The 21,989-nt window shown below is 41.7% G+C and overlaps 1 protein-coding gene across 4 annotated transcripts in view; it reads left to right on the top strand.

The window, feature by feature from the left end:
• Window positions 1-21,989, top strand: part of LOC125464136 (rasGAP-activating-like protein 1) — a 250,170-nt gene that overhangs the window by 37,576 nt on the left and 190,605 nt on the right. For all 4 annotated transcript variants that reach the window (XM_048556259.2, XM_048556258.2, XM_059655017.1 and 1 more), the window contains 2 exons: window positions 22-83; window positions 17,584-17,713. In XM_048556259.2, coding sequence (XP_048412216.1) covers window positions 22-83; window positions 17,584-17,713 — 192 coding nt within the window. The remainder of the gene's footprint in view (window positions 1-21; window positions 84-17,583; window positions 17,714-21,989) is intronic.

Genomic DNA, 21,989 nt, shown 5'->3' with positions numbered 1-21,989 from the left:
CTTTCTATTTAAAATTTTCAGGTATGATGACGTCATTGGGAAGATCTCTCTTAATAAGGAGCACATAGCAACTCACCTACGAGGTAAGAAACCTTCCGAAAATTTGAGTCTCAAGTAACCCAAGTTCAAATGCCCATGTTATTTCTTTGGCTTAGGGAATGGTAACCAACAAAGTAATTTCTAGCAAGATGTGTTCAGAATTTCGATATACCCATCAATTGCAAATTCAAGAGTAATTTACTCATCGGGTTGTACAGCACAGAAACAGACACTTCAGTGTAACCAATCCAGGTGAGAAAATTAAATCTGTACAGGATATTGTTTAAAAAAAAATTAAAATAATGCAATGGTGTCGGTAAGGTTTCGGTTAATTTGGACCATGTAGAGGCAATTACTGTATATTTTTAATCAAGCCTCAACTACTGCCTGTTTTCTTTTTATCTACTGTTTGCATTTTGTTGTTTGTCCATGATTAAATTGCCAATTCTCATTAGCAAATACGGAAAAATGTTTTTTAAACCTTAATTACAATGAGATTATCACTTCAGCTGTGTAGGCAGACTGCGTGGGATGCTTGAGCTAGCACTTCTGGCAATTAATTTGACAGCTAAAAGTAACGAACAGCACAGGAGAGAAATTACTGCTCATAGACCTACTCTTTTGTCTTTTTATCGTTCTTGTTAATTATTGTTACTTTTCTGATAAAAGAAGTGCTGACGAGTAAGGCAGCATTTTTTAAAAATGGCTTGCGTCTGCACCTGCAAGTGTGCTCATTTCTCTCCCTCCTGAATTTGGCCTGAGGATTTATCTGAGAGAAGCAGAGATAAATGGAGTCAGAACCAAGGTGGTGTATTGGGAAATAAAGAAATTGAGATCAATGTGATTTCCGGATTTCATGGTTAGTCAACTAAGGAAACCAACACCAGGTAGCCAATAGAGAAAATGTGTAGGACGTGGAAGCAGAGAAAAGGAGCTTGACAAACAATGCAGACATATTATTTAATGAACTACTGTTAAAACATTAATTCTCAAAGAAGATCAAATGAATATCAAACAATATATTGTCTGAGTGCAGAATATTCATTTTCTAACTACCATGGGCAACTAACATGGAATAATTCATTATTAGAGGAATTGATTTGTCATGCCTTGTTGTAAATGGTAATGTGAACTTCTCTGCTCAACACTGGAACCACTATTACTATGTACATACAGTAATTTTGAATAAAAAATGGACATCCCCATTTTGCATCGAATTTGAGTGATAAAGATTCACGTGTTCCATTTTCTATTCAACTATGCTACATTGGGTGTGTGAAAAAATGTGGGGAGTTTTATGGAACAAACAATGTGGAGTGAAAAGAGTGATCCTGTGTAGGAAAGCATGGTGAGAGATGCAGGCTAGTAAGTGAGAAATAAATTCTCACAATGAGTGAGAAATTACAAAATGATATTATGGTATATTGAAATTATGTGAGAGCACAGTGTAGAAACATAGGAATTAGGAACATGAGTTGGCAATTTGAGCCTTTGAGCTCGCTCCACATTTAATATGATCGTGGCCGATCTTATCTTGGTCTCAACTCCACTTTCCTACCAGTTCCATATAGTCCTTTATCCCTCTTTTCTTTAGAAACATACCCACTTCTTTCTTGGAAATAGTAAGAACTGCTGATGCTGGAGTCAGAGATAACACAGTGTGGAGCTGTGTTAGGTAGCATTCGAGGAACAGGAAAGCTGATGTTTTGGGTCGGAACGCTTCTTCAGAGGGATCCTTCTACAGAAAACCCTTTTTCTGAAGAAAGGTCCTGATCTGAAACGTCAGCTTTCCTCCTCCTTTGATGCTGCCTGACCTGCTGTGTTCCTCCAGCTCTACACTATGATATCTCTACTTCTGTCTTGAATCTGTTGATTGATTTTGCCCCCATTGCTCTGCGGCAATGAGTCCTGCAGACTCACAACCCTTTGAGAGAAATAGTTTCTCGTCATCTCAGTTTTGTACCTACCTCCACTCATTCTGTATCTATGACCTCTTGTTTGAGACTGTCCCACAAGTGCGAACAAATGTTCAACATCCACGTTATCAATTCCCTTCAGCATTTTATATACCTCGGTGAAAACCTCCCTCATTCATCAGAACTCTAATGATTATAAGCTCAAGATACTCAATTGCTCCTCGAAAAACAACCTGTTCATCCCTGGAATCAACCTGGTGAACCTCCTCTGAACTGCCTCCAGTGACACGACATCCTTTCCTCAAGTAAGAAGACCAAAACTGGACACAATATTCCAAATGTGGCCTTACCAAAACCTTATATAATTGTAACAACACTTTTTTACTTTTATAACCAAGACCTTTTGCAATAGATGCCAGGATTCCATTTGCCTTTCTTAGGACCCTTATGGTAGAACAAGGTGACAAAATTTAGCAACCTGAAAGGTACAATGACACCAAGGAAGAAGCACCACCTTACAATCTCCTGACTGCAGATTCTGAAAATCTGAAATTACAACCAAAATGCTGGGTATATTTAACAGGTATCTATGGAGAAAGAAACAGAGCTAGTGTTGCAGATCAATGACCTTTATTAAAATCCATCAAAGCTAACACCTTGTTGTGATGCTTTAGGGTTCTTCAAGTGTGAAATAAAATTGCTATTTCATCTTGAAAATTTATGAGAAATTAATAACAATATTTTACATTTGATTTGACTTTTAATCTGTTAAAGAAATTAAAAAGAAATTGGAAATAAAATTCATCATTGCTTTGGGAGGAGGTTGAAACGATGTGATTTGTTAGTCATCATAGAGTAGAGTTTGAGGCATTAAACTCCCATAAACTTGCATGACCAACTCTTGACTTCTGAGACATATGCATATAGAATAATGAGGCTGAATACTTGACTATAAGCAGAAAACATTGGGTTTTGCCATAGCCCTTCTTGAGACAACGCATTACCTTCACCATGTGTTACTTGGTGCAAGAGAAGGAGGAGAAGTAACTGGATACCTGGTCAGTGAGGTGATACTCAGGAGAGAAATGTATCCAACTGCTTTTGTCATCCAAAGAAAGAAACCTGGTGAACTACCCAGCATTGACTGATGCATCAGAAACAAGAAAAAAAGGTAAATTCTGACCTGTCGACTTGGGAAAGTCCTCTTCAGTGACATCTGGGGTCTTGAGCCAAGTTGAGAGAGCTGTCCCACAGACTAGTCAAGCAACATATGACACTTACAGATTGTAACTTAGTGTCACAGAAAACACGATCACCATTGCTGTGTATGCCTTGCCCCACTCACATGAGAATATGTGGAACAGGAGGCAGCATAAATGATATGGCAGTTGGGAGGCTTCAGCATTGACTCTGGACCCCATGAAGTCTCAAGGCAGCAGGTCATCAGGCCTATAACCTTCTGCTGCTTGGCACCTAATGCTCCCAAGCCATCAGCTGATTAACTGGTGCTCCTCCAAGTTCAAAACATTTTGGATAGACTGAAATGGGTGGCAAAGATGCAGAATGTACTTTGTGTGGGGAACTTGAATGCCTATCACCAAGTGTGCTTGACTCTACCGCTAGATAACAAAGTGTGGAGCTGGATGAACACAGCAGGCCAAGCAGCATCTTAAGAGCACAAAAGCTGACCTTTCGGGCCTAGACCCTTCATCAGAAAAGGGGGATGGGGAAAGGATTCTGAAATAAATGGGGAGAGAGGGGGAGGCGGGCTGAAGAAGGATAGAGGAGAAGATAGGTGAAGAGGAACATATGGGTGGGGAGGTAGGGAGGGGATAGGTCAGTCCGGGGAGGACGGACAGGTGAAGGGGGCAGGATGAGGTTAGTAGGTAGGAAATGGAGGTGCGGCTTGAGGTGGGAGGAGGGGATAGGTGAGAGGAAGAACAGGTTACCCCACCCCACCCTTGTCTGCCTTCTGGAGAGACCACTCTCTCGCAACTCCCTTGTCCGCTCCACACTCCCCTCCAACCTCACCACACCCGACACTTTCCCCTGCAACTGCAGGAAGTGCTACACCTGCCCCCACACCTCCTTCCTCACCCCTATCCCAGGCCCCAAGATGACTTTCCATGACAAGCAGATGTTCACCTGCACATCTGTAAATGTGGTATACTGCATCTGCTGTACACGGTGTGGCGCCCTCTACATTGGGGAAACCAAGCGGAGGCTTGGGGACTGCTTTGCGGAACACCTACGCTCGGTTCGCAATAAACAACTGCACCTCCCAGTCACGAGCCATTTCAACTCCCCCTCGCATTCCTCAGACGACATGTCCATCATGGGCCTCCTGCAGTGCCACAATGATGCCACCCAAAGGTTGCAGGAACAGCAACTCATATTCCGCTTGTGAACCCTGCAGCCCAATGCCATCAATGTGGATTTCACCAGCTTCAAAATCTCCCCTCCCCCCACTGCATCCCAAAATCAGTCCAGATCATTCCAGCGAGCCTAACCTGTTCTTCCTTTCACCTATCCCCTCCTCCCACCTCAAGCCGCACCTCCATTTCCTACCTACTAACCTCATCCCGCCCCCTTGACCTGTCCGTCCTCCCCGGACTGACCTATCCCCTCCCTACCTTCCCACCCATACACTCCTCTCCACCTATCTTCTCCTCTATCCATCTTCAGTCTGCCTCTCCCTCTCTCCCCATTTATTTCAGAATCCTTTCCCCATTCGTCTCTTCTGATGAAGGATCTAGGCCCAAAAGGCCAGCTTTTGTGCTCCTAAGATGCTGCTTGGCCTGCTGTGTTCATCCAGCTCCACACTTTGTTATCTTGGATTCTCCAACATCTGCAGTTCCCATTATCTTTGACTCTAGTGCTACTGCCTGAGCTTTGAAGTCCCGAAGGATATAGCTGCAGGACTGGGTTTGTGCCAGGATGAATGGGAACCAACAAGAGGGAAAGATATACCTGACCTCATCCTCACCAACCTCCATCCCATCTGCTCCAGCTGGAGATGTCTATGATGGTGATAGTGGGAGTGACCACTGCACAGTCTCTGTGGAGATGAAGTCGCATCTTCATTTTGAAGGTACCCTCCGGCATGTTGTGTGGTACTATCACAATGCTAAATGAAATAGCTTTCAAGCAGATCTAACAATTTAAGATGTAGCTTTGGTGTATGCTATGAGGGCCGTCAGCACCAGGAGAATTGCACTCAACCTTAAAATGAAACCTCAAGAACAGAATATCCCCGACTCTGCCATATCATCAACCCTGGCTCAATGAAGAGTGCAAGACAGCATATTTGTAAAATGAGGTGTCAAGATAAAACATAGTACTGCTTCTGTATCAAACACCATAAACAGAAAATGATAAACAGCTAAGCAAATCCATAACCATAGGATCAGAACTGAGCTGTGCGGTCCTGCCACATTTAATCATGCATAGTGGAGTACAATTGTGTAACTCATTGTAGGAAGAGGTGCCATGAATATCCCGACCTCAGTGATGAAGGAGCCCAGCACATCAGTGCAAAATGAAAAAGCTGAAGCATTTTGTAACAATCTTCAGCCAAAGGCATTGAGCAGATGATCCATCCTAGCCTCCTCAGATATCTCCAGTAATATAAACGCCAACCTTCAGCCATTTGATTAACTGCATGCAGCATCAGGGAATAATGAGATTGGATACTGCAATATTCTGCATGCTGCTAGGTGGTCTGACTTTATTCCAGCAGTAGTACTGAAGGTGTGTGCCCCAGAGCATGTTGTGACCCAAGTCTAGCTGTTCCAGTACAGCTACAACATTAGTCTGACAATGTGGAAATTATACAAGAATGTTCTATGCTCAGAAAACAGGACCAGTCCAACCGGGCCAATTACTGCCTCCTCAGTCTCCTCTTGATCATGATGAAAGGGGTCATCAACAGTGCTATCAGGCAGCACTCACTTAACCATGTCCTGCTCATTGATGCTCAGTTGAGTTCTGCCAGGGCCACTCAGCTCATTACAGCCTTTGTTCAAAAATGGACAAAAGAGCTGAATTCCAGAGGTTGGGTGAAAGCGACTGCCATTGACATCAAGGATACTTTTGACCAAGTGTGGCAACAAAGAGGCCCAGCAAAAACGGAGTCACTGAGAATGGGGGGGAAATTCTCCACTGGTTGGAGTCATACTTGATACATAAGAAGATGAATGTGCTTGTTGGAAAACAGTCATCTCAACATCAGGACATCTTTGCAGGAGTTCCTCAGCGTAGTGTCCTAGGCCCAAACAGTTTCCATTGCTTCATGAATAACCTGCCTTCTGTAAGACCAGAAGTGGGCATGTTCACTAATCAGTACACAATGTTCAGCATTATTTGAGTAACATGTTACTGGAGCAGTTCATGTCCATATGCAGTAAGATCTGGACAGCAACCAGGCTTGAGCTTGCTACTGTCAAGTAACACTTGCATTACACAAGTACCACGCAGTGACCAAGACCAACAAGAGAGAATATTATAATACCCTTTGACATTCAATGCCATTACCATTGCCAAATTCCCAAATATTGACATCTTGGAGGTTATCAGCTAAACTGGACAAGTGATGTTAATACAAGGCAAAAAGAGGAGGTTAGAGGCTAGGAGCCCTGCCACGAGTAACTCACCTCCTGACTCCTCAAAACTTTTTTACCATCTGCAAGGCATGATTTGGGGAGTGTGGTGGAATGCTACCCATTTTCCTGAATGAGTCCTGCTGAACAACACTCAAGAAGCTTGACACCATCCAAAACAAAGCAGCCCGCTTGATTTGCACCACATCCACAAGTATTCATTCTCTCCACCACTGATGCACAGTAACAGCAATGTGTACAATCACCAGAGCTCCTTAGAAAGCAACTTCTTTGCCTAGTACTTCTACAGTCTAGAAGGACATGGACAACAGTTACATGGGTACACCAACCCCTGCAGTTCCCCTCCAAGCCACTCACCATCTTGCCTTGGGAACATATAGCCATTCCTCCATTGTCACTCAGTCAAAGTACTGGAGCTCACTTCCATAACAACATTGTGGGTCCAACACACCAAATGAGCTTAAGCATCTCAAGCAAGCAGCTTGACTTCTCAAGAGCAACTAGGGATGAGCCAGTGACACTGTCATCTGATTGGATAAGAAAGATCCACATATACAGGTAGTGGCTCATTTACATTTGATTTGTCGAAGGAATTGTGTCTGCATTGACTACATTTGTGATCTCACTGCCAGTATCTAACCTATTCACTTCAGCCTTGGACACTTTATGCCTCAGATTCATCATGGACTAACACAGGAGAGAGCTGCAACACGGGCCAATTTAGAATCCGTAGAGTGTGAAAAGAGGCCTTTTGGTCCATCAGCTCTGCATTGACGCTCTGAAGAGTACCCCACCCAAATCCTGCCCCCCTATGCTATCCCATAACCCCACATTTTTACCATGACTAACCCACTTAGCCTACCTACCCCTGGACATGATGGGCAATTTAGCATAGCCAATCCAGCTAATGTTCATACTTTTTGAGACTGTGGGAGGAAACCAGAGCAAATCCGTGCAGGCAGGGGGACAATATGCAAACTCCACAAACTGTCACACAAAACTGGAATTGAGCCCCGGTCCCTGGTGCTGTGAGGCTGCAGTGTTAACCACTGAGCCACTGTGCTGCCCATTTTAAAACATGTAAACTATGAATAGATCCAATGGATGCCTGGTATCTTGCTTGTTGCCACACATTTGGTAATCCCATGGAAAATCTGTCAAATGCCACAAATTTTCTGGTGATATAGTGGAATTCCAAGTGACCCTACATATTCCATTACACAACAACATGGTTAATAACAAGTGGTGTCATTCCACTGAAGTACAATTCCGTTGTGAGAGTCAACAGAGGATTATGTAAAATAAAAACAAAAAAACATGAGACAAAAACTTTACTGGTTAGACAGCAACAATGTGTAGAGAAAGAAACAGCGTTAACCTATCAGGTCTGTGACCTTTCATTAGAATTGAGAAAAGTTAGAGAAAAGTATTAGGTTTGAAGCAAGGGATGGGAGGGGAAAGGACAGAAGAATGGTCTTTGATAATGTGGAAGACAGGAGTGATTGGATAATAGAAAATTTAGTCTTCTGGGCCAAAGAGAGTGGAGATTGGGCATGAAAAGAAGCTGAGAAACAAAAGATGTGGTGCTGATTGTAAGTGTGCTGTGTACTGAAAGAGACAGAAGTTGAAACAAGCGAAGAAAAGGAAACAAAATGAGTACATAGCTTCACAGTCTGATATTATTAATTTCAATGTTGAGTCCAGAAAGTTGGAAATCAGTTGAATGATCAGGAGCTGTTCCTGAAGATTACATTGAACCTTCCCAGAGCACTGCAGAAAGCCAAGGACAATGAAAGCCTGAGTGCCCAAGGAGTCTACAGCAGCCATTTGAGCATTCTTGGGAAATGCTGCGAGTAGCTGAATGGGAGCTGACACACTGCAGCTCGGGTGCCACTGGTATTTCTTTTATTTATAATTCCTTTATTGATAAATCATTGTAGCAGTGGCTAACAAATTGTGCTGCTGAAACATAAAACAAATAATCAAACACATGCACAGTTATGGACATTCATTCTGCAAAATATAAAATAAAGCACAATTATAATTGCTTTAGCCAATAAATCATTCCAATACATTGCAAAATGCAGGATTTCTTAAGAACAGAATAGAAAAGGAAGTTCTACTGCCCTTTGCAATTTGTATAAAGTCCATAGATCATATGTTGTCAGGTTGAATTTATTAAATTCTCAATTATTTGCATATTATATATGAAAGTGCATTGGGCAGATTCCTAGTTTATTTGATCCATTATATGTGGTAGTTTGTTATTTTTTCTCCTTAATTCTATTGCACATTTACTTTCCTGTGGTGATTACAATAGGAGGTGAGATTCAAGAATTTTCTAGTGAAGTCCAGACTGAGCAATTTTCCACCAGTCAGCAGTGGAACACATATTGAGTTGTTTGTTTGTGTCAGAGCACTGTTGCTACATGTTATCTAGAATCAATTTCCATAGTAGCTTTGGAGCTTGTTCATACACTGTGTGTTAAGTCCAGTATTCAAGCAGGGACAGCCTATTCAATAAGTGACTTATGTAACTATTAGACACAGCTAAAGGTCAGTTTTAAATCTGCAAAAATGCTTGAAAAGACATAGCATATGGAGGTACCCATTTGCAGTCTTAAACATCACACACACTTGGTAATCCAATTTGAGAACATGATGAGAGAGATTGTGAGAGAAGATTGGAGGATTGTGCATGAAATACAATTCTATGGTGTTGTACATTTGAGGGTTCAGTCTCATCTTATTCAACTTTCCCCATTCATTTAGTGAAGTGCTTGTCCTTCACATGAGACATGCACTAAGCTACATTGTTTATGTTAATATAATGGTGTCACCCACCCATATATAGCAATGAATCGGCATGGTAATAGCAATACAGTCACTAACAGTGTTGGCTAAATATATAATAATGCCTAATTTAGTTCCTTGTAGGACTTGGGAAGATGCTCATATTGTAATTGTTGTTGTATGATGCAGCTAAATTAATTCTGAGCCACTTCTCGCTACATTGTATGTGCAGCAAAATCCAGGAGCACACCATGTGATGAGTCTGCTGCGACCATCCTATCAAAATGTAAGGATTAAAAGGGATAACACAATGTGGAGCTGGAGGAACACAGCAGGCCAGGCAGCATCAGATGAGCAGGAAAGCTGACATTTCGGGTCGGGACCCTTCTTCATAAACAAGTTGCTAATGTGCCATAAACTGTGTCTTTATCAATACACGAGCCTCTTCTGTTTAGAACAGGAGACAGTTTTTTCTCTATTTCACCAAATTAAACATGCCCTTTCAATCCTTAGAGATAGTAAGAACTGACGATGCTTGAGTCAGAGATAACACATTGTGGAGCTGAAGGAATACAGCAGGCCAGGCAGTGTCAAAGGAGCAGGAAAGTTGACATTTCAGGTTGGGACCCTTCTTCAGAAAAATTGGATTCCCTGTTTAATTTGGTGAGATGGAGGAAAGCTGCCTATTGTTCTAACCAGAAGAGGCTCGTGTATCAATCATAATACAGTTTACGGCACATTAGCAACTAGTTACAGGTTCACTGTCATGTTTTGTTGAACTGATTGTGTTTTGCTGCTCATTGTGTCATCACGGATTGAGTATATGACTCAATTCCAGGAACAAACTCAACCATTTTGCTTGATGAGGTTAAAATAGTATCAGAGATAATGGGAACTGCAGATGCTGGAGATTCCAAGATAATAAAATGTGAGGCTGGATGAACACAGCAGGCCAAGCAGCATCTCAGGAGCACAAAAGCTAGTGCTCCTGAGATGCTGCTTGGCCTGCTGTGTTCATCCAGCCTCACATTTTATTGCTTGATGAGGTTATTGGCTGGCACTGTAGAAAGCCATCTGTCATCATCTTCAGTTCTCCCTGCACGTTTATTATTTCATAAGCAAACCCTCTGAGATGAAACCAAAATCTCTGTATTTTGGAGGCATCCTTCCTGATTCTTTTTCATCCGAAACAGAGACTAGAAGCTTATGATTGATTTCTATAACCACTTTCAGACCAAAGATGTATTCTAAAAATTTCCCTCAAGCCCATATACCTGAGAGTACTTCCTTTTCAGTCATGGCACGCCAGTGTTCTTTGTTTGATAATGCCTATCAACTACTTCTAAGATTGTGGCTGAAGCTTCAGGTACTGTGATGGTTGGAAAGGTTGGATTATTGTGGGCTAAGACATTTGTCAGCATCAACATTACTTTAATCCTTGATGCAAATTCCAACACCACCCTTTTGTCTTCAGCAGTTGTCTCAAGGATTCTGTTGCAGTTGCCAGTTAAGGTCTTTGGAGGTTATGAACCGACTTTGGAATTGGAAATTCTTTAAAGGTTATGGTATTTTGAGGTCCAGCATTACATGATCATCGTTGCCAATGTGTACCAAGAACAGAATAGATTCTTTGAAGTGTGAGCCATTCCACTTGTAAACTATCTAGGACTTCCTGCACTTATAGATCAGATTCCTTGACTTTCCTCATGAATCAACATGTCATTCCTTGAAGACCTTGAAATTTATCAAGCATAGTTTGTTAAAAGATCTCTGTGGTTGAGGCAATCTCAAACAATTCTCTATTGAAGCAAAATAGGAGTTAGGAATGTGGTGAGTAATCTTAATTGCTCACACTTTGGCAGCTACCAGAATCCACTGTTTGCACTGATTTTCTTTAAAGTGCTGCTTCAGATAATTTAACCAAATTCTGGTCAACTGTGGGTATTGAATGGATTTTTCTCACCATGGTGCTGTTTTGTACAGTCAACAAAAGTTTAGATAGGTACAGTGACCATTGGTTTCCAATCAGCATAAAATGACACCTCATCTGGTAGCATCTACAAGTTGTTTATTCATTTGTTTCAATAATCAATATAGAATCTTCCTGAGTGTACTAAAGGCATAATCTTAAATGTGCTTCTATATTCAGTATTAATCTTCCATAGCCTACTAAATAATTTTGGGGGTGTTATTCCTGTTCAAAAGAGCTGTTTGGCTTTTGCTGTTTGACCTCGTTGACCTTTTAAATAAGGTTAAGGGACAGGACAGGCATTCCTACTCAAGAGTGAGAATTGTTGATTGCAAAGTACTTAAAAATTTTCTATTTGTCATCTTTTATATTGGAGAGTTGCTTGTACACACATTGACATAGTTGCACTGTTGTTGGCTGTAGATGGTATTTTTAATCTGTGCTTCACTTTCTGTTAATATGGTGACACCTGCCTGATGTCTAACTTGAAATTTGTGAGATCACTATTGACATAAATAATTGCTGGCCAAATATATTTTCTGGATCACTCACTTCCTCTCGGTATAGTATAGGTATGTAAATTGATTTTGCCTTTTTAACCTTTATAATATTTGATCTCTTGCATTTTTGTGCTGTAATTTTGAAAGTGGCCAATTACATGACAGATAAAGCATTCATTTTTAATAGCTGGACTCTGTCTATGCCTGTGAGGCTTCTTTGCTCCAAAACACTGACAAAACCTTTTAGTGTCTGCTGCCTGTCCTTCTTGTTGTATTGGTTTCTCACATGCACTTCTTATGGTTTTGTACCTTAAGAATTGTGTGGATCACCTGTACCAAGGGTGATCTTTTTTCCTTAGGGTTCATGTATGTTTCCTGCAGACTTCTGCTTCACTCACCATCTGCATGAATTTCCTGAGAGCCAGGTTTTCTTTGGACTGTAATAGATCTGACAAATACTCAGAAATAATTCTAGCAACAATCGTATCGATATTGAATTCTGACTTTAAATAATCATAGTTGCATTTTTCCACTTTTCTATCATGATTGTTAATGAAATCATTGATGGTTTCCTCTGGGTGCTTAATTCTTCTATTAAGTTTAACTCTTGCAAGAATTTTGTTTGAGATCAAACTAATTGTCTGTATTTCTTTAAAAATAACTGTTGTTTCTTTTACCCATTAGTGAGCTACAACATCATCAGCTATACTCCCAAATGTATGTAAATGTTCATTAACCTATCCTGCTTCTGATTTAGCATCTAATTTGGAAGCTATTCTGAACATTAATAATTGTTTTCTATAGCTGTTCAATTCTGTGTTATATTTGGTCCATTTCTGAAATTAAGTCTTCTTATTGATATTTCTGATGCCATATCTTCCTAATGTACTGAATTATTTTCTTTGCTTGAAAAACTTCTGCTTTGCAGATTTAGCAATATTACTATACCTCAGGATTTTCCTACGTTTTGTGACCTCCCTTCTTTGGTGAAAGTGGAGGTTTCTTGACTTTTGCAGCTAAAATTGAGGATTCTCACTTCTCTCAGCTTCATTGTTGAATCTGCTCTTTGCAACTTTAATAAATGATTTCTATTTCCTTAATGGCTTTTTCTGGCTGATTCTTGCCATGTGGAGCTCTTGTATTGTTCCCTGTTTCTTTCCTGATTTGATCCTGAATGATTTTTGCTCTGTGTGGTTTAAATGAATGCTTGTCAGCTTTAACTCAATTTTAATGAAGGATATTCTGCCTTTTCTGCAATCTTAATGAAGTCTCCTAGCTTTCGTCTTCTGTTAGACACTGTTTCTCAGGCTTCTAATTTGCCCTTTTGTCATTTAACTCCCTGGCTTTGTGACATCCCTGGGTCTGCGACCTCTGTTTAAATTGCTCTTGTGGTAATTGATTTCTCTTCCTGTTGCTGAGCATTGTAAACGGTGTATTTTTTTAAGCTGCAATGCAGTGGCAGGAAACATTAGAGGGAAGCTAATTGGTGGTATCTGTCCATGATGGCAGTGTTATTTGATTTGAAGGATACATACTTACTCTATTTCTGTTTTTCCAGCCTCTCGTGTTTTCTAAAGCTTTCCTTTGCCCTCTGGGGATGTTAAATTTACTCACGGAGCCTCCAAAATCTGTTCATCCTCTGCTGAACCCTGAATGAGGAAGGCAATGGCTTAGCGGTATTATCACTAGATAATTATTAATCTAGAGACAGAGATAATGCCCTGGGGATCTGGATTCAAATGCTGTCATGGCATATGGAGGAATTTGAATTCACCAAGTGACTTCTTTCCTCTACCCTCTTTCAAGGGCAGCACGGTGGCTCAGTGCTTAGCTACCTCACAGCGCCAAGGATCTGCTTCTATTCCACCCTCAGGTGACTGTCTGTGTGGAGTTTGCACATTCTCCCTGTGTCTGCCTGGGTTTCCTTCGGGTGCTCTGATTTCCTCCCACAGTCCAAAGATGTGCAGGTTGGGTGGATTGCCTGTAGTGTTCAGGGATGTGTAGATTAGGTGGGTTATTTGGGGATGGGTCTGGGTGGGATGCTCTGTGGGTCAGTGTTGGCTTGTTGGGCTGAAGTGCTTGTTTCCATGTAGGGATTCTATAATGACTCAGGACTTCTCCAACAGACCACCCTATATGATGCAGTGTAAATCGGCTTCATGTTTTGTCCCTTGTATGTCCCTTCATCAGTAATGAAGTCTTTAAGGATGGTTTTATTGATTTTTCCTTCTGGTATGCTGAGAGACAGGTACGAAGAATACGTGTTGCAATGCAATCCTTTTGGGACGCCCCTCAGAAAGAGCTCTCAGCAGGATGAGAGTATGGGCATTGCACTTCAGTACATCCTTTGGTTTTGGAATCTTTGTACATCCAAAGGAATATAAGAAAGTATCCCAATACAAATCCTAAACTGTGGAGAAAGCCCCATTCTCAACCGCTTGCGGATGTTTCATTCCAGGAGCTCCATGATCACCACCTTGTGTTCAGTAGTTTTGGGTTTCATCCTTCCTTCCTTTTGTTGTATATCATCTGTTGCAAGCAGAGTAGGAGGTGAGAAAATTAAGTTGTAAGGATGATATTCCACTGTGTCACGATGCAGTGCATTACATGAAGGATTTACACATGATAAAAACCTTGTTGGAATCGAGTGAAGGAATACTGCTGTTGACTTTTGCGAGGCACCTTCAGCTGCTTACTTAATGTCATTACTACCAGGCGATGATGGGCTTTCCTTCTCTACATAGCCAGGCTTCATCACTGTTTGTGGCATTGTGGAGTGGTTTTCTGGTGGTGCAAATTGCATTTATATTGATGAGACATTGAGTTTATCTTAAGCATACGGAGCACTCAATTTCAAAAAAAAATCTCGTTTTGCACATTTGATGCAATAATATGTCCGGATTTTAATCGGGAATGCAGAGATCTGTGTTAACATTTCGGGTCTGGTGACCCTTCCTCAGAACTAATGGTGGCTGTGAAAATGTCAGTTTATTTTCAGAAAATAGGGAGATAGGTGGGGTAGGGAGTAAATGATAGAATAGAGCCTAAAGAGAGAGAAAGACAGTTGGACAGACAAAGGAGTTGCTAACAATCAGGCTGGGAGGGTGAATAGTTGTTAATGGGGGCTGTTAGTGACTAACAACAGGGGGTGTATAATGGCAGGTTATGTGGTAAGAAGGCCTGGTGTGTGGGGTGAGGGGCTGGGACATGGCAGAGTTTACACCCTAAAATTATTGAACTCAATATTGAATCCGGAGGACTGTAGGGTCCCCAAGCTTGCATTGGGCTTCGCTGGAACACTGTAGCAAGCCAGACACAGAGATGTTGACCAGGGAGCAGGGTGGTGCGTTGAAGTGGCAGGCAACAGGTAGTTCAGGGTCTTTTTTGCGAGAAGAACGTAGATGTTCTGCGAAGCGGTCGCCAAGTCTATGCTTCGTTTCCCCAGTGTAGAGGAGACCACATTGTGAGCAGCGAATGCAGTAGACTAGATCCTGGGAAGTGCAGGAAAAGTGTTGCTTCACTTGGAAGATATATTTGGGCCGTTGGAGACTGTGGTGGGATGAAGTAAATGCTCAGGTGTTGCACCTTCGCCGGTTACAGGGGAAGGTGCTGTAGGGGTGTGGGGAGGTGTTGGGGGTGAAGGAAATGTGGACCAGGGTGTCCCAGAGGGAACAGTCCCTGTGAAAGGCGGATAAGGGAGGGGAGGGTAATATGTGACTGGTCATGGCATCTTCCTGGAGGTGGCAGAAATGGCATCTGATTATCATGTTCCACAAACAGGTAATGAGCTCCCATAAAATCACCAAGTTTTACTCATCTCAAATATATCAGCTTGGGCATAGTGACTCAGCTACAGACCTCTCAGTTGGGTATGTGTTTATTATATTACGGGGCGGCATGGTGGCTCAGTGGTTAGCACTGCTGCCTCACAGCGCCAGGGTCCCCATTTTGATTCCACCCTCAGGTGACTCTGTGTGGAGTTTGCACATTCTCCCCATGCCTGTGTGGGTTTCCTCCAGGTGCTCCAGTTTCCTCCCACAGTCCAAAAGATGTGCAGACTAGGTGAATTGGCCATGCTAAATTACCCATAGTGTTCAGGGGTGTGTAGATGAGGTGAGTTATGGGGGATGGATCTGGGTGAGATCCTGTGTGGATCGGTGTGGACTTGTTGGGTCGAAGGGCCTGTTTCTACATCATAGAGCTTCTATGATTCTATGATACACTGTCTGAATGCTTGGAATTTGCTACTGTCTGCATCCCAGACACATTGGGTCATATGTTTGCTGTCTGAGTGAAGAGATTTTGAGTGAGTTATAATTGGTTCCATTTTGCAGACACCCATTGCTATCTTGGGATCCCATGACATTGTGTGTTAATTGGATTGCTGTATAAAAAGTCAGCATAGACTTGAAGGGTCAAATAGCCACCTTCCAAGTTGTAAAGACTCTATTTGAAAAATAGCTAGAGATTAGATTTCGTACATATTTCATTGCCTGTAAAATGTTTTGGAAATGCTCATTTCTTTCTATTCTTTGATATAAGCTTAGACAACAAGATCAAAAGAAACTTTGCTTTTTAAGGTAATGCTTTGCTGGACGCTACTTAAAGGAGATGGGCTGGTCTATTGAGAGCTATGATGAGCTGCCAAGAATAGGTGTTGTGGCCTGGGGCAGATCAGCTGTGTTCTTTGTTGGGGCAAGCTTTAAGGCCCAAATGACCTACTCCTGCTCTATTCCATATGCTCTATATACTTAAAGGCAACATCTAATGCTGTCAGATTGACCAAAGTATCAAGTCCTGCCAAACGAAAGCTCTGGCATTGATTCCACACCCACCTGCTGAGATGGTGGCCGTAAGGGTATGGTGAGAGGCCTAAGCCTAGGTGCTCCCAACAGCCTTTATAGATATTTTAATCAGCCTGCTCAGACATTTTATGACAGACCTCTGGGACAGGTGAGACTTGAACCTGGATCTTCTTGTTAAGAAGCAAGGATAATACCACACTGCCACAAGACTCTACAACAGTCTGTTTAGTAGGGTCGAGTCAATTGTTATAATCAGTAGATAGTTACAGAGACATGCACTAGACCATGTTAGCACCACACGAAGCCACATACTTTGATGTGCATAACAGCACATTCAACAATGAAGAGTCATTAGCTTCAGTGATAATGGGAACTGCAGATGCTGGAGAATCCAAGATAACAAAGTGTGGAGCTGGATGAACACAGCAGGCCAAGCAGCATCTCAGGAGCTCAAAAGCTTTAAAGTCATTAGCTTGCTCTCTCTGCCTGTGGTTGCTGCCTGACCCCCTGCGATCTCCAACAATTTTTGTTTTCAGTACAGATTCTAACATCTGCAGTAATCTGCTCCTCTCCCAAATACTTTAGTGCTTTCCAGCACTGACAGTGTCAGAGTATGTGGCTTCAGAGGGAGGGCACTTTTCGATAAGCCTGATAAATGTGAGGGTCACTTTGGACAAGAAAGTTTCTCCATAGATCATGTACAGTTTACCCATTGTCAGTGTCACCTTTAAATCTTGAAGCAAAAATTGAGTCAGGCACAATGAGCACTGAAAAAAAGGATGGATCAGAGAAAAGACATCAGCATGATGAAAAAAATACAATGGAAGAGAATTGATCTTTATTAAAGTACTTGGTAGCTCTCAAACATCTGGACATTTGTTGCATTCCAACTTGTTTTTATATTGTAAATGTGTATTGTAATGGGAATTAATTCTCTTCCAGGAATTGACAACTGGATAAATCTGACTCGGATTAACCCTGATGAAGAGATTCAAGGAGAGATACATTTGGGTTTAGAGATACTCCAAGACCAGCACACAAAGGCACTGAGATGTCAGCTCATTGAAGCAAGGTGAGAGGAAATTGAGCAGCAAAGGATATGCATTTACAAAAGAAAATTTGCACTTCATTGTAATTAAAAAAAATGCCCACTCAAATAATCTTGTTTTGCAGAAGATGATGTTCAATGGTTAGGAGCCCATTTCGCAACTTAATCACTGTCGTTTCAGTACTTTGAAAGAATGCCCTTCGTTCTTTGCTTAACACACTTTGCATTTTTTATAAGTGTAAAATGGTAATTCAACAGAAACAATCTTATTATGTAATGGTAAACATAACATTAACTAGTATTTAATGGCAGCTTTACAGTTTCTATATCTTTATGTGACTCCTTTCCCTATCCTTCTACACACTGGTGACCATCCCTCCCTTGTCTGGGAATTTCATCACTGGAATCTCCAATTTCCAACTCTTGTGTTCCTTGAAGGTCCTCCTTTAAACCCATCTCTGTCATCAGACTCTCTTAATATCCCTTCCTTTGGCTTGTTGTGTTTAATTTGGATTTTGCCTTTGTGAAATGTGCAAGATTATTTTTCCATGTTGAAGGCATGACCTGGATGTAATGACTTGCTATTAATATAAGATTTGTGTGTATTGAAGCATAGGGTTGGGGGCGGATTGGTATGTGCTTGGGCATAAATTTAGGCCATGCCACGTCTGGTATGCACCCACACCTGCCACAATGTTCCCACAGCAGTGGAAGTGTTCAAGCAGCCTCCAGCCCCTTGCCAGAGGGCCATCTGAGAGCATATGTAGCCTGTTAAACAGGGCGCCTTCTTGTCCCAGCCACAATTGTTCCTGTGGTGGGTGAAGGTCAGTGCCAAGTATGATGCTTAGCAACTGTTGGCAGGGAAAATATAAGTGGGGACTTTTTTGATATTCATTCACGGGATGTGGGTGTTGCTGACCAGACCGGCATTTGTCGCCCCCTGCCCCCAACTATCCAGAGAACGGTTAAGAATCAACCAAATTATTGTGGGTTTGGAGTCACATGTAGTCCAGTCTAGGTAAGGATGCCAGTTTCCTTCCATAAAGAACATTACTGAACCAGATGGATTTTTTCAATAATCAAAAGTCATCCTTCGACTTCTAATTCCAGATTTTCATTGAATTCAAATTGCATGATTTGTCATGGGGGGATTTGGCCCCAGATCTATAGAACACTACCTGTGTCTCTGGATTGGTGGCTCCCCAGGTAATCATAACTGTTTCCCCTCCCATGACCTATCCACCCTGATCCCCTAAAGCCTAGCTTGTAGTTGGTAGTTTGACCATGGTGAGATGTCCTCCCTTCACATATCTTTACATTGGGTTTCAGCAGTGATTGCTGTTGAGGATGGGCTCCAGTCCCAGTATTGTCTATCACTTCTAGTGATGCTGTTGAGATCAGCATGCTGCCAGCCATTTGATGAATTTGATAGAGAAAGGAGGCTTAGCTTGAGTGCCTTAACTGCCTGTTGGCTAAGATGAGGAATGGAAACCCTGGACCCGAGAAAAAGCCTGGCTACTGTTTACACCACACTACATTTCATGGAATCACAGAAGTGATACGGTGCCCTCTACCCATTGTGCCTGCACGACTTGTTAAATGAGTATTGTTTCCTAGTGCTAATTAGTTTTATCCAAAGTCCCCATATTACCTAGACTGAATCTGCAACTACCATACGTCCAAGCAGTGCATTCTATTCCCTAACTAATTGCTGAACCAAAAGGTTTTTCCTCATTTCACCCTTCTTCTGCAGATCACTTTAAATGTTTAATGCAACCTTTAATATTTAATGCAAACTGCAACATATGAAAATGACAGCAAGGAGTGTTCTAAATGTTTCCCTATTTTTTATGACTGGATTTATCGCAATGTTTGAAATTTTATTGAAATTTAGTAACCGAATAATAGAATGAGCTACAGTCAATTGTTATTAAGGCAGATTTGGCCAGTGGTATCTCAAATCGGGTCACGGCAGTTAGTGGGATCACATGAGGTGAATTGATTTGATTTGGTTTATTGTGGTCACATGTACCTAAGAACAGTGAAAGGTTTGGTTTTGTGTACAGTACCGGCAGATCATAACATATAAGGATAAGTTGTTTAAACACAACAAGGTATACAAGGTTATGACAGCATATGAAATGCGGTAAAGCCAGATCAACATTAGATTTGAAATTGGAAAGGTCCATTCAGCAGTCTAATAACAGCAGGGAAAAAGCTGTTTTTGAACCATTGTGTTTAAGCTTCTGTATCTCCTGCCTGACAGAAGAGGTTGGAAGAGATTATAACCAGGGTGGGAGGGGCCTTTGATGTTGGCTGCCTTTCCATGGCAATGAGAAGTGTGGATGGAATCAATGGACGGAAAGTTGGTTTTTTGTGACGGTTTGGGCTGTGTTCGCAACTTTCTGTAAGTTTCTGAGGAAGGGTCACCAGACCCGAAATGTTAACTCTGTTTTTTCCTTCAGAGGCTGCCAGACCTGCTGAGCTTTTCCAGAAACTTTGTTTTTGTTCCTGCAGTTTCTTATGGCCCTGGGCAGAGCAGTTGCCATAGCAAGCCATAATGCATCCAGATAAAATGCTTTCTTGAAGGCTTGGAGGGATCATACAGGCATTTCTTCTCAAGGATTTCCAGTGTTTATCAACTTTTGCAATCATTCCTGCCATTTATTAATCTAAAAATATTAAGGACAGAAACATAAAGAAAAAAATAACTTAATAAAGCCTCTGAATGATGAAATTTGGAGGTACAACATTGGACACATTCCAGTGAATGATGAATAAGATTTACAGAAAAATATGCCTGGACTGCCTTCAACTCACACCCTCAACTGTTGCTTTGAGCAAGTTAGTGATACTTTGTTATATTTTTTCATGGGATGTGGGTCCCACTGCTCAGGCCAGAATTTGTTTTCCTTGTGCCATTCAACATAATACATCAGGTTTGTCTTTCATGGAGCATTTCTGTACAAATGAATAGCTTGCTAGGCCATTCCAGAGGGCAGTGCAGAGTCAACAAAGTTGCCAAATGATCAGGTAAGCACAGCAGATTTTCTTCCCTAAAGTACATTAGTAAACCAAATGGGTTCTAACAATTGATGATAGTTTCATAGCCACCTTTATTATGGTTAGATTTTAATTCCAGATCTTTATTAGTTTACATTTAAATTCTATAACAGGTCACGGTGGGATTTGAACCTTTGACTCTACAGAACACATTTTCTACAGCAATCAGTCCAGAGATATTACTTCCTACCTCTGGAGTAGGTGGGACTTGAAATTAGGCTCCTGGTTCAGAAGTAGGGACAACACCACTACACCACCAGAAATCTCCCAGTATTGATTTTTTAAAAAAGTTGCCCATGGGCTGTATGGCTCAGCATTTATTGCCCATCATTATCTGCCCAGAGGGCAGTTGAGAGTCAGCCATATTGCTGGGAGTCTGGAGTCACACATAGTAGACATGGCCACGTAAGGATAGCAAATTTCCCCTTTTCCTAAAGCATATTAGTGAACCAGATTGGTTTTTACAACAATCGACATAGTTGTGTTTAATTTCAGATTTGCATTGAATTAAAATTTTACCGTCTGCCATGGTAGAATTCCTGGCCACATTGCCAGAACACCAGCGAAGTTGTCTGAATTGTTAAACCAGTGACATTAGTACTACACCACTGCCATGCCTCCACTGATGCGGAGATATTTTAATCAACCTGTTCAGAGATGTTATTGCATGCTTCTGAAACAGGTGAGACTTGAACCTGGGTTTCCTGGCTCAAAGGCAGGGACACTACCACTATACCATAAAACCCCTCTCCTCATTCTGCTGATTTTATAATTTCTGAGGTAGGGACACTACCCCAATATCATAAGAGCCCTCTCTCCTGATGCTGATGCTTTTTCAATCAACCTGCTTGGACACATTGTGACATGGTTGGGCAGGTGGAACTTGGACCCAGACTCTCAGGTCTACAGGTAGGACATTACCACTGCACCACAAAGCCAGGTCCTGTTGCTGATGCACGGCTGGAAGCAATCCAAATGTAACTCCAGAACTCATTAAGGCCAATGAGCAGCAAGGGGCACTCTCTGCCCAAGCTGGCTTTACTGAGGTTACTTCTAGGTTGCACTTGATTTAATGAGATCACTAGAAAGTCAGCAACAACGGTACGGCTCCCAGAGAGAATCAAAGCAGCTCATGGTAAGTGGGAAGTCATCTGCTCTCTGCATGAATAAATCTCCCTTATAGGTGCTATAAAATTGTGATTCTTTTTTATTGCATCTTATGAATTCTGAAATTTCC

The sequence above is a fragment of the Stegostoma tigrinum genome, chromosome 26 (assembly GCF_030684315.1).
Source record: "Stegostoma tigrinum isolate sSteTig4 chromosome 26, sSteTig4.hap1, whole genome shotgun sequence".
Lineage (NCBI taxonomy): Eukaryota > Metazoa > Chordata > Chondrichthyes > Orectolobiformes > Stegostomatidae > Stegostoma > Stegostoma tigrinum.
The sequence above is the reverse complement of the archived record's forward strand: the minus strand, read 5'-3'. Positions and strand labels throughout refer to the sequence as shown.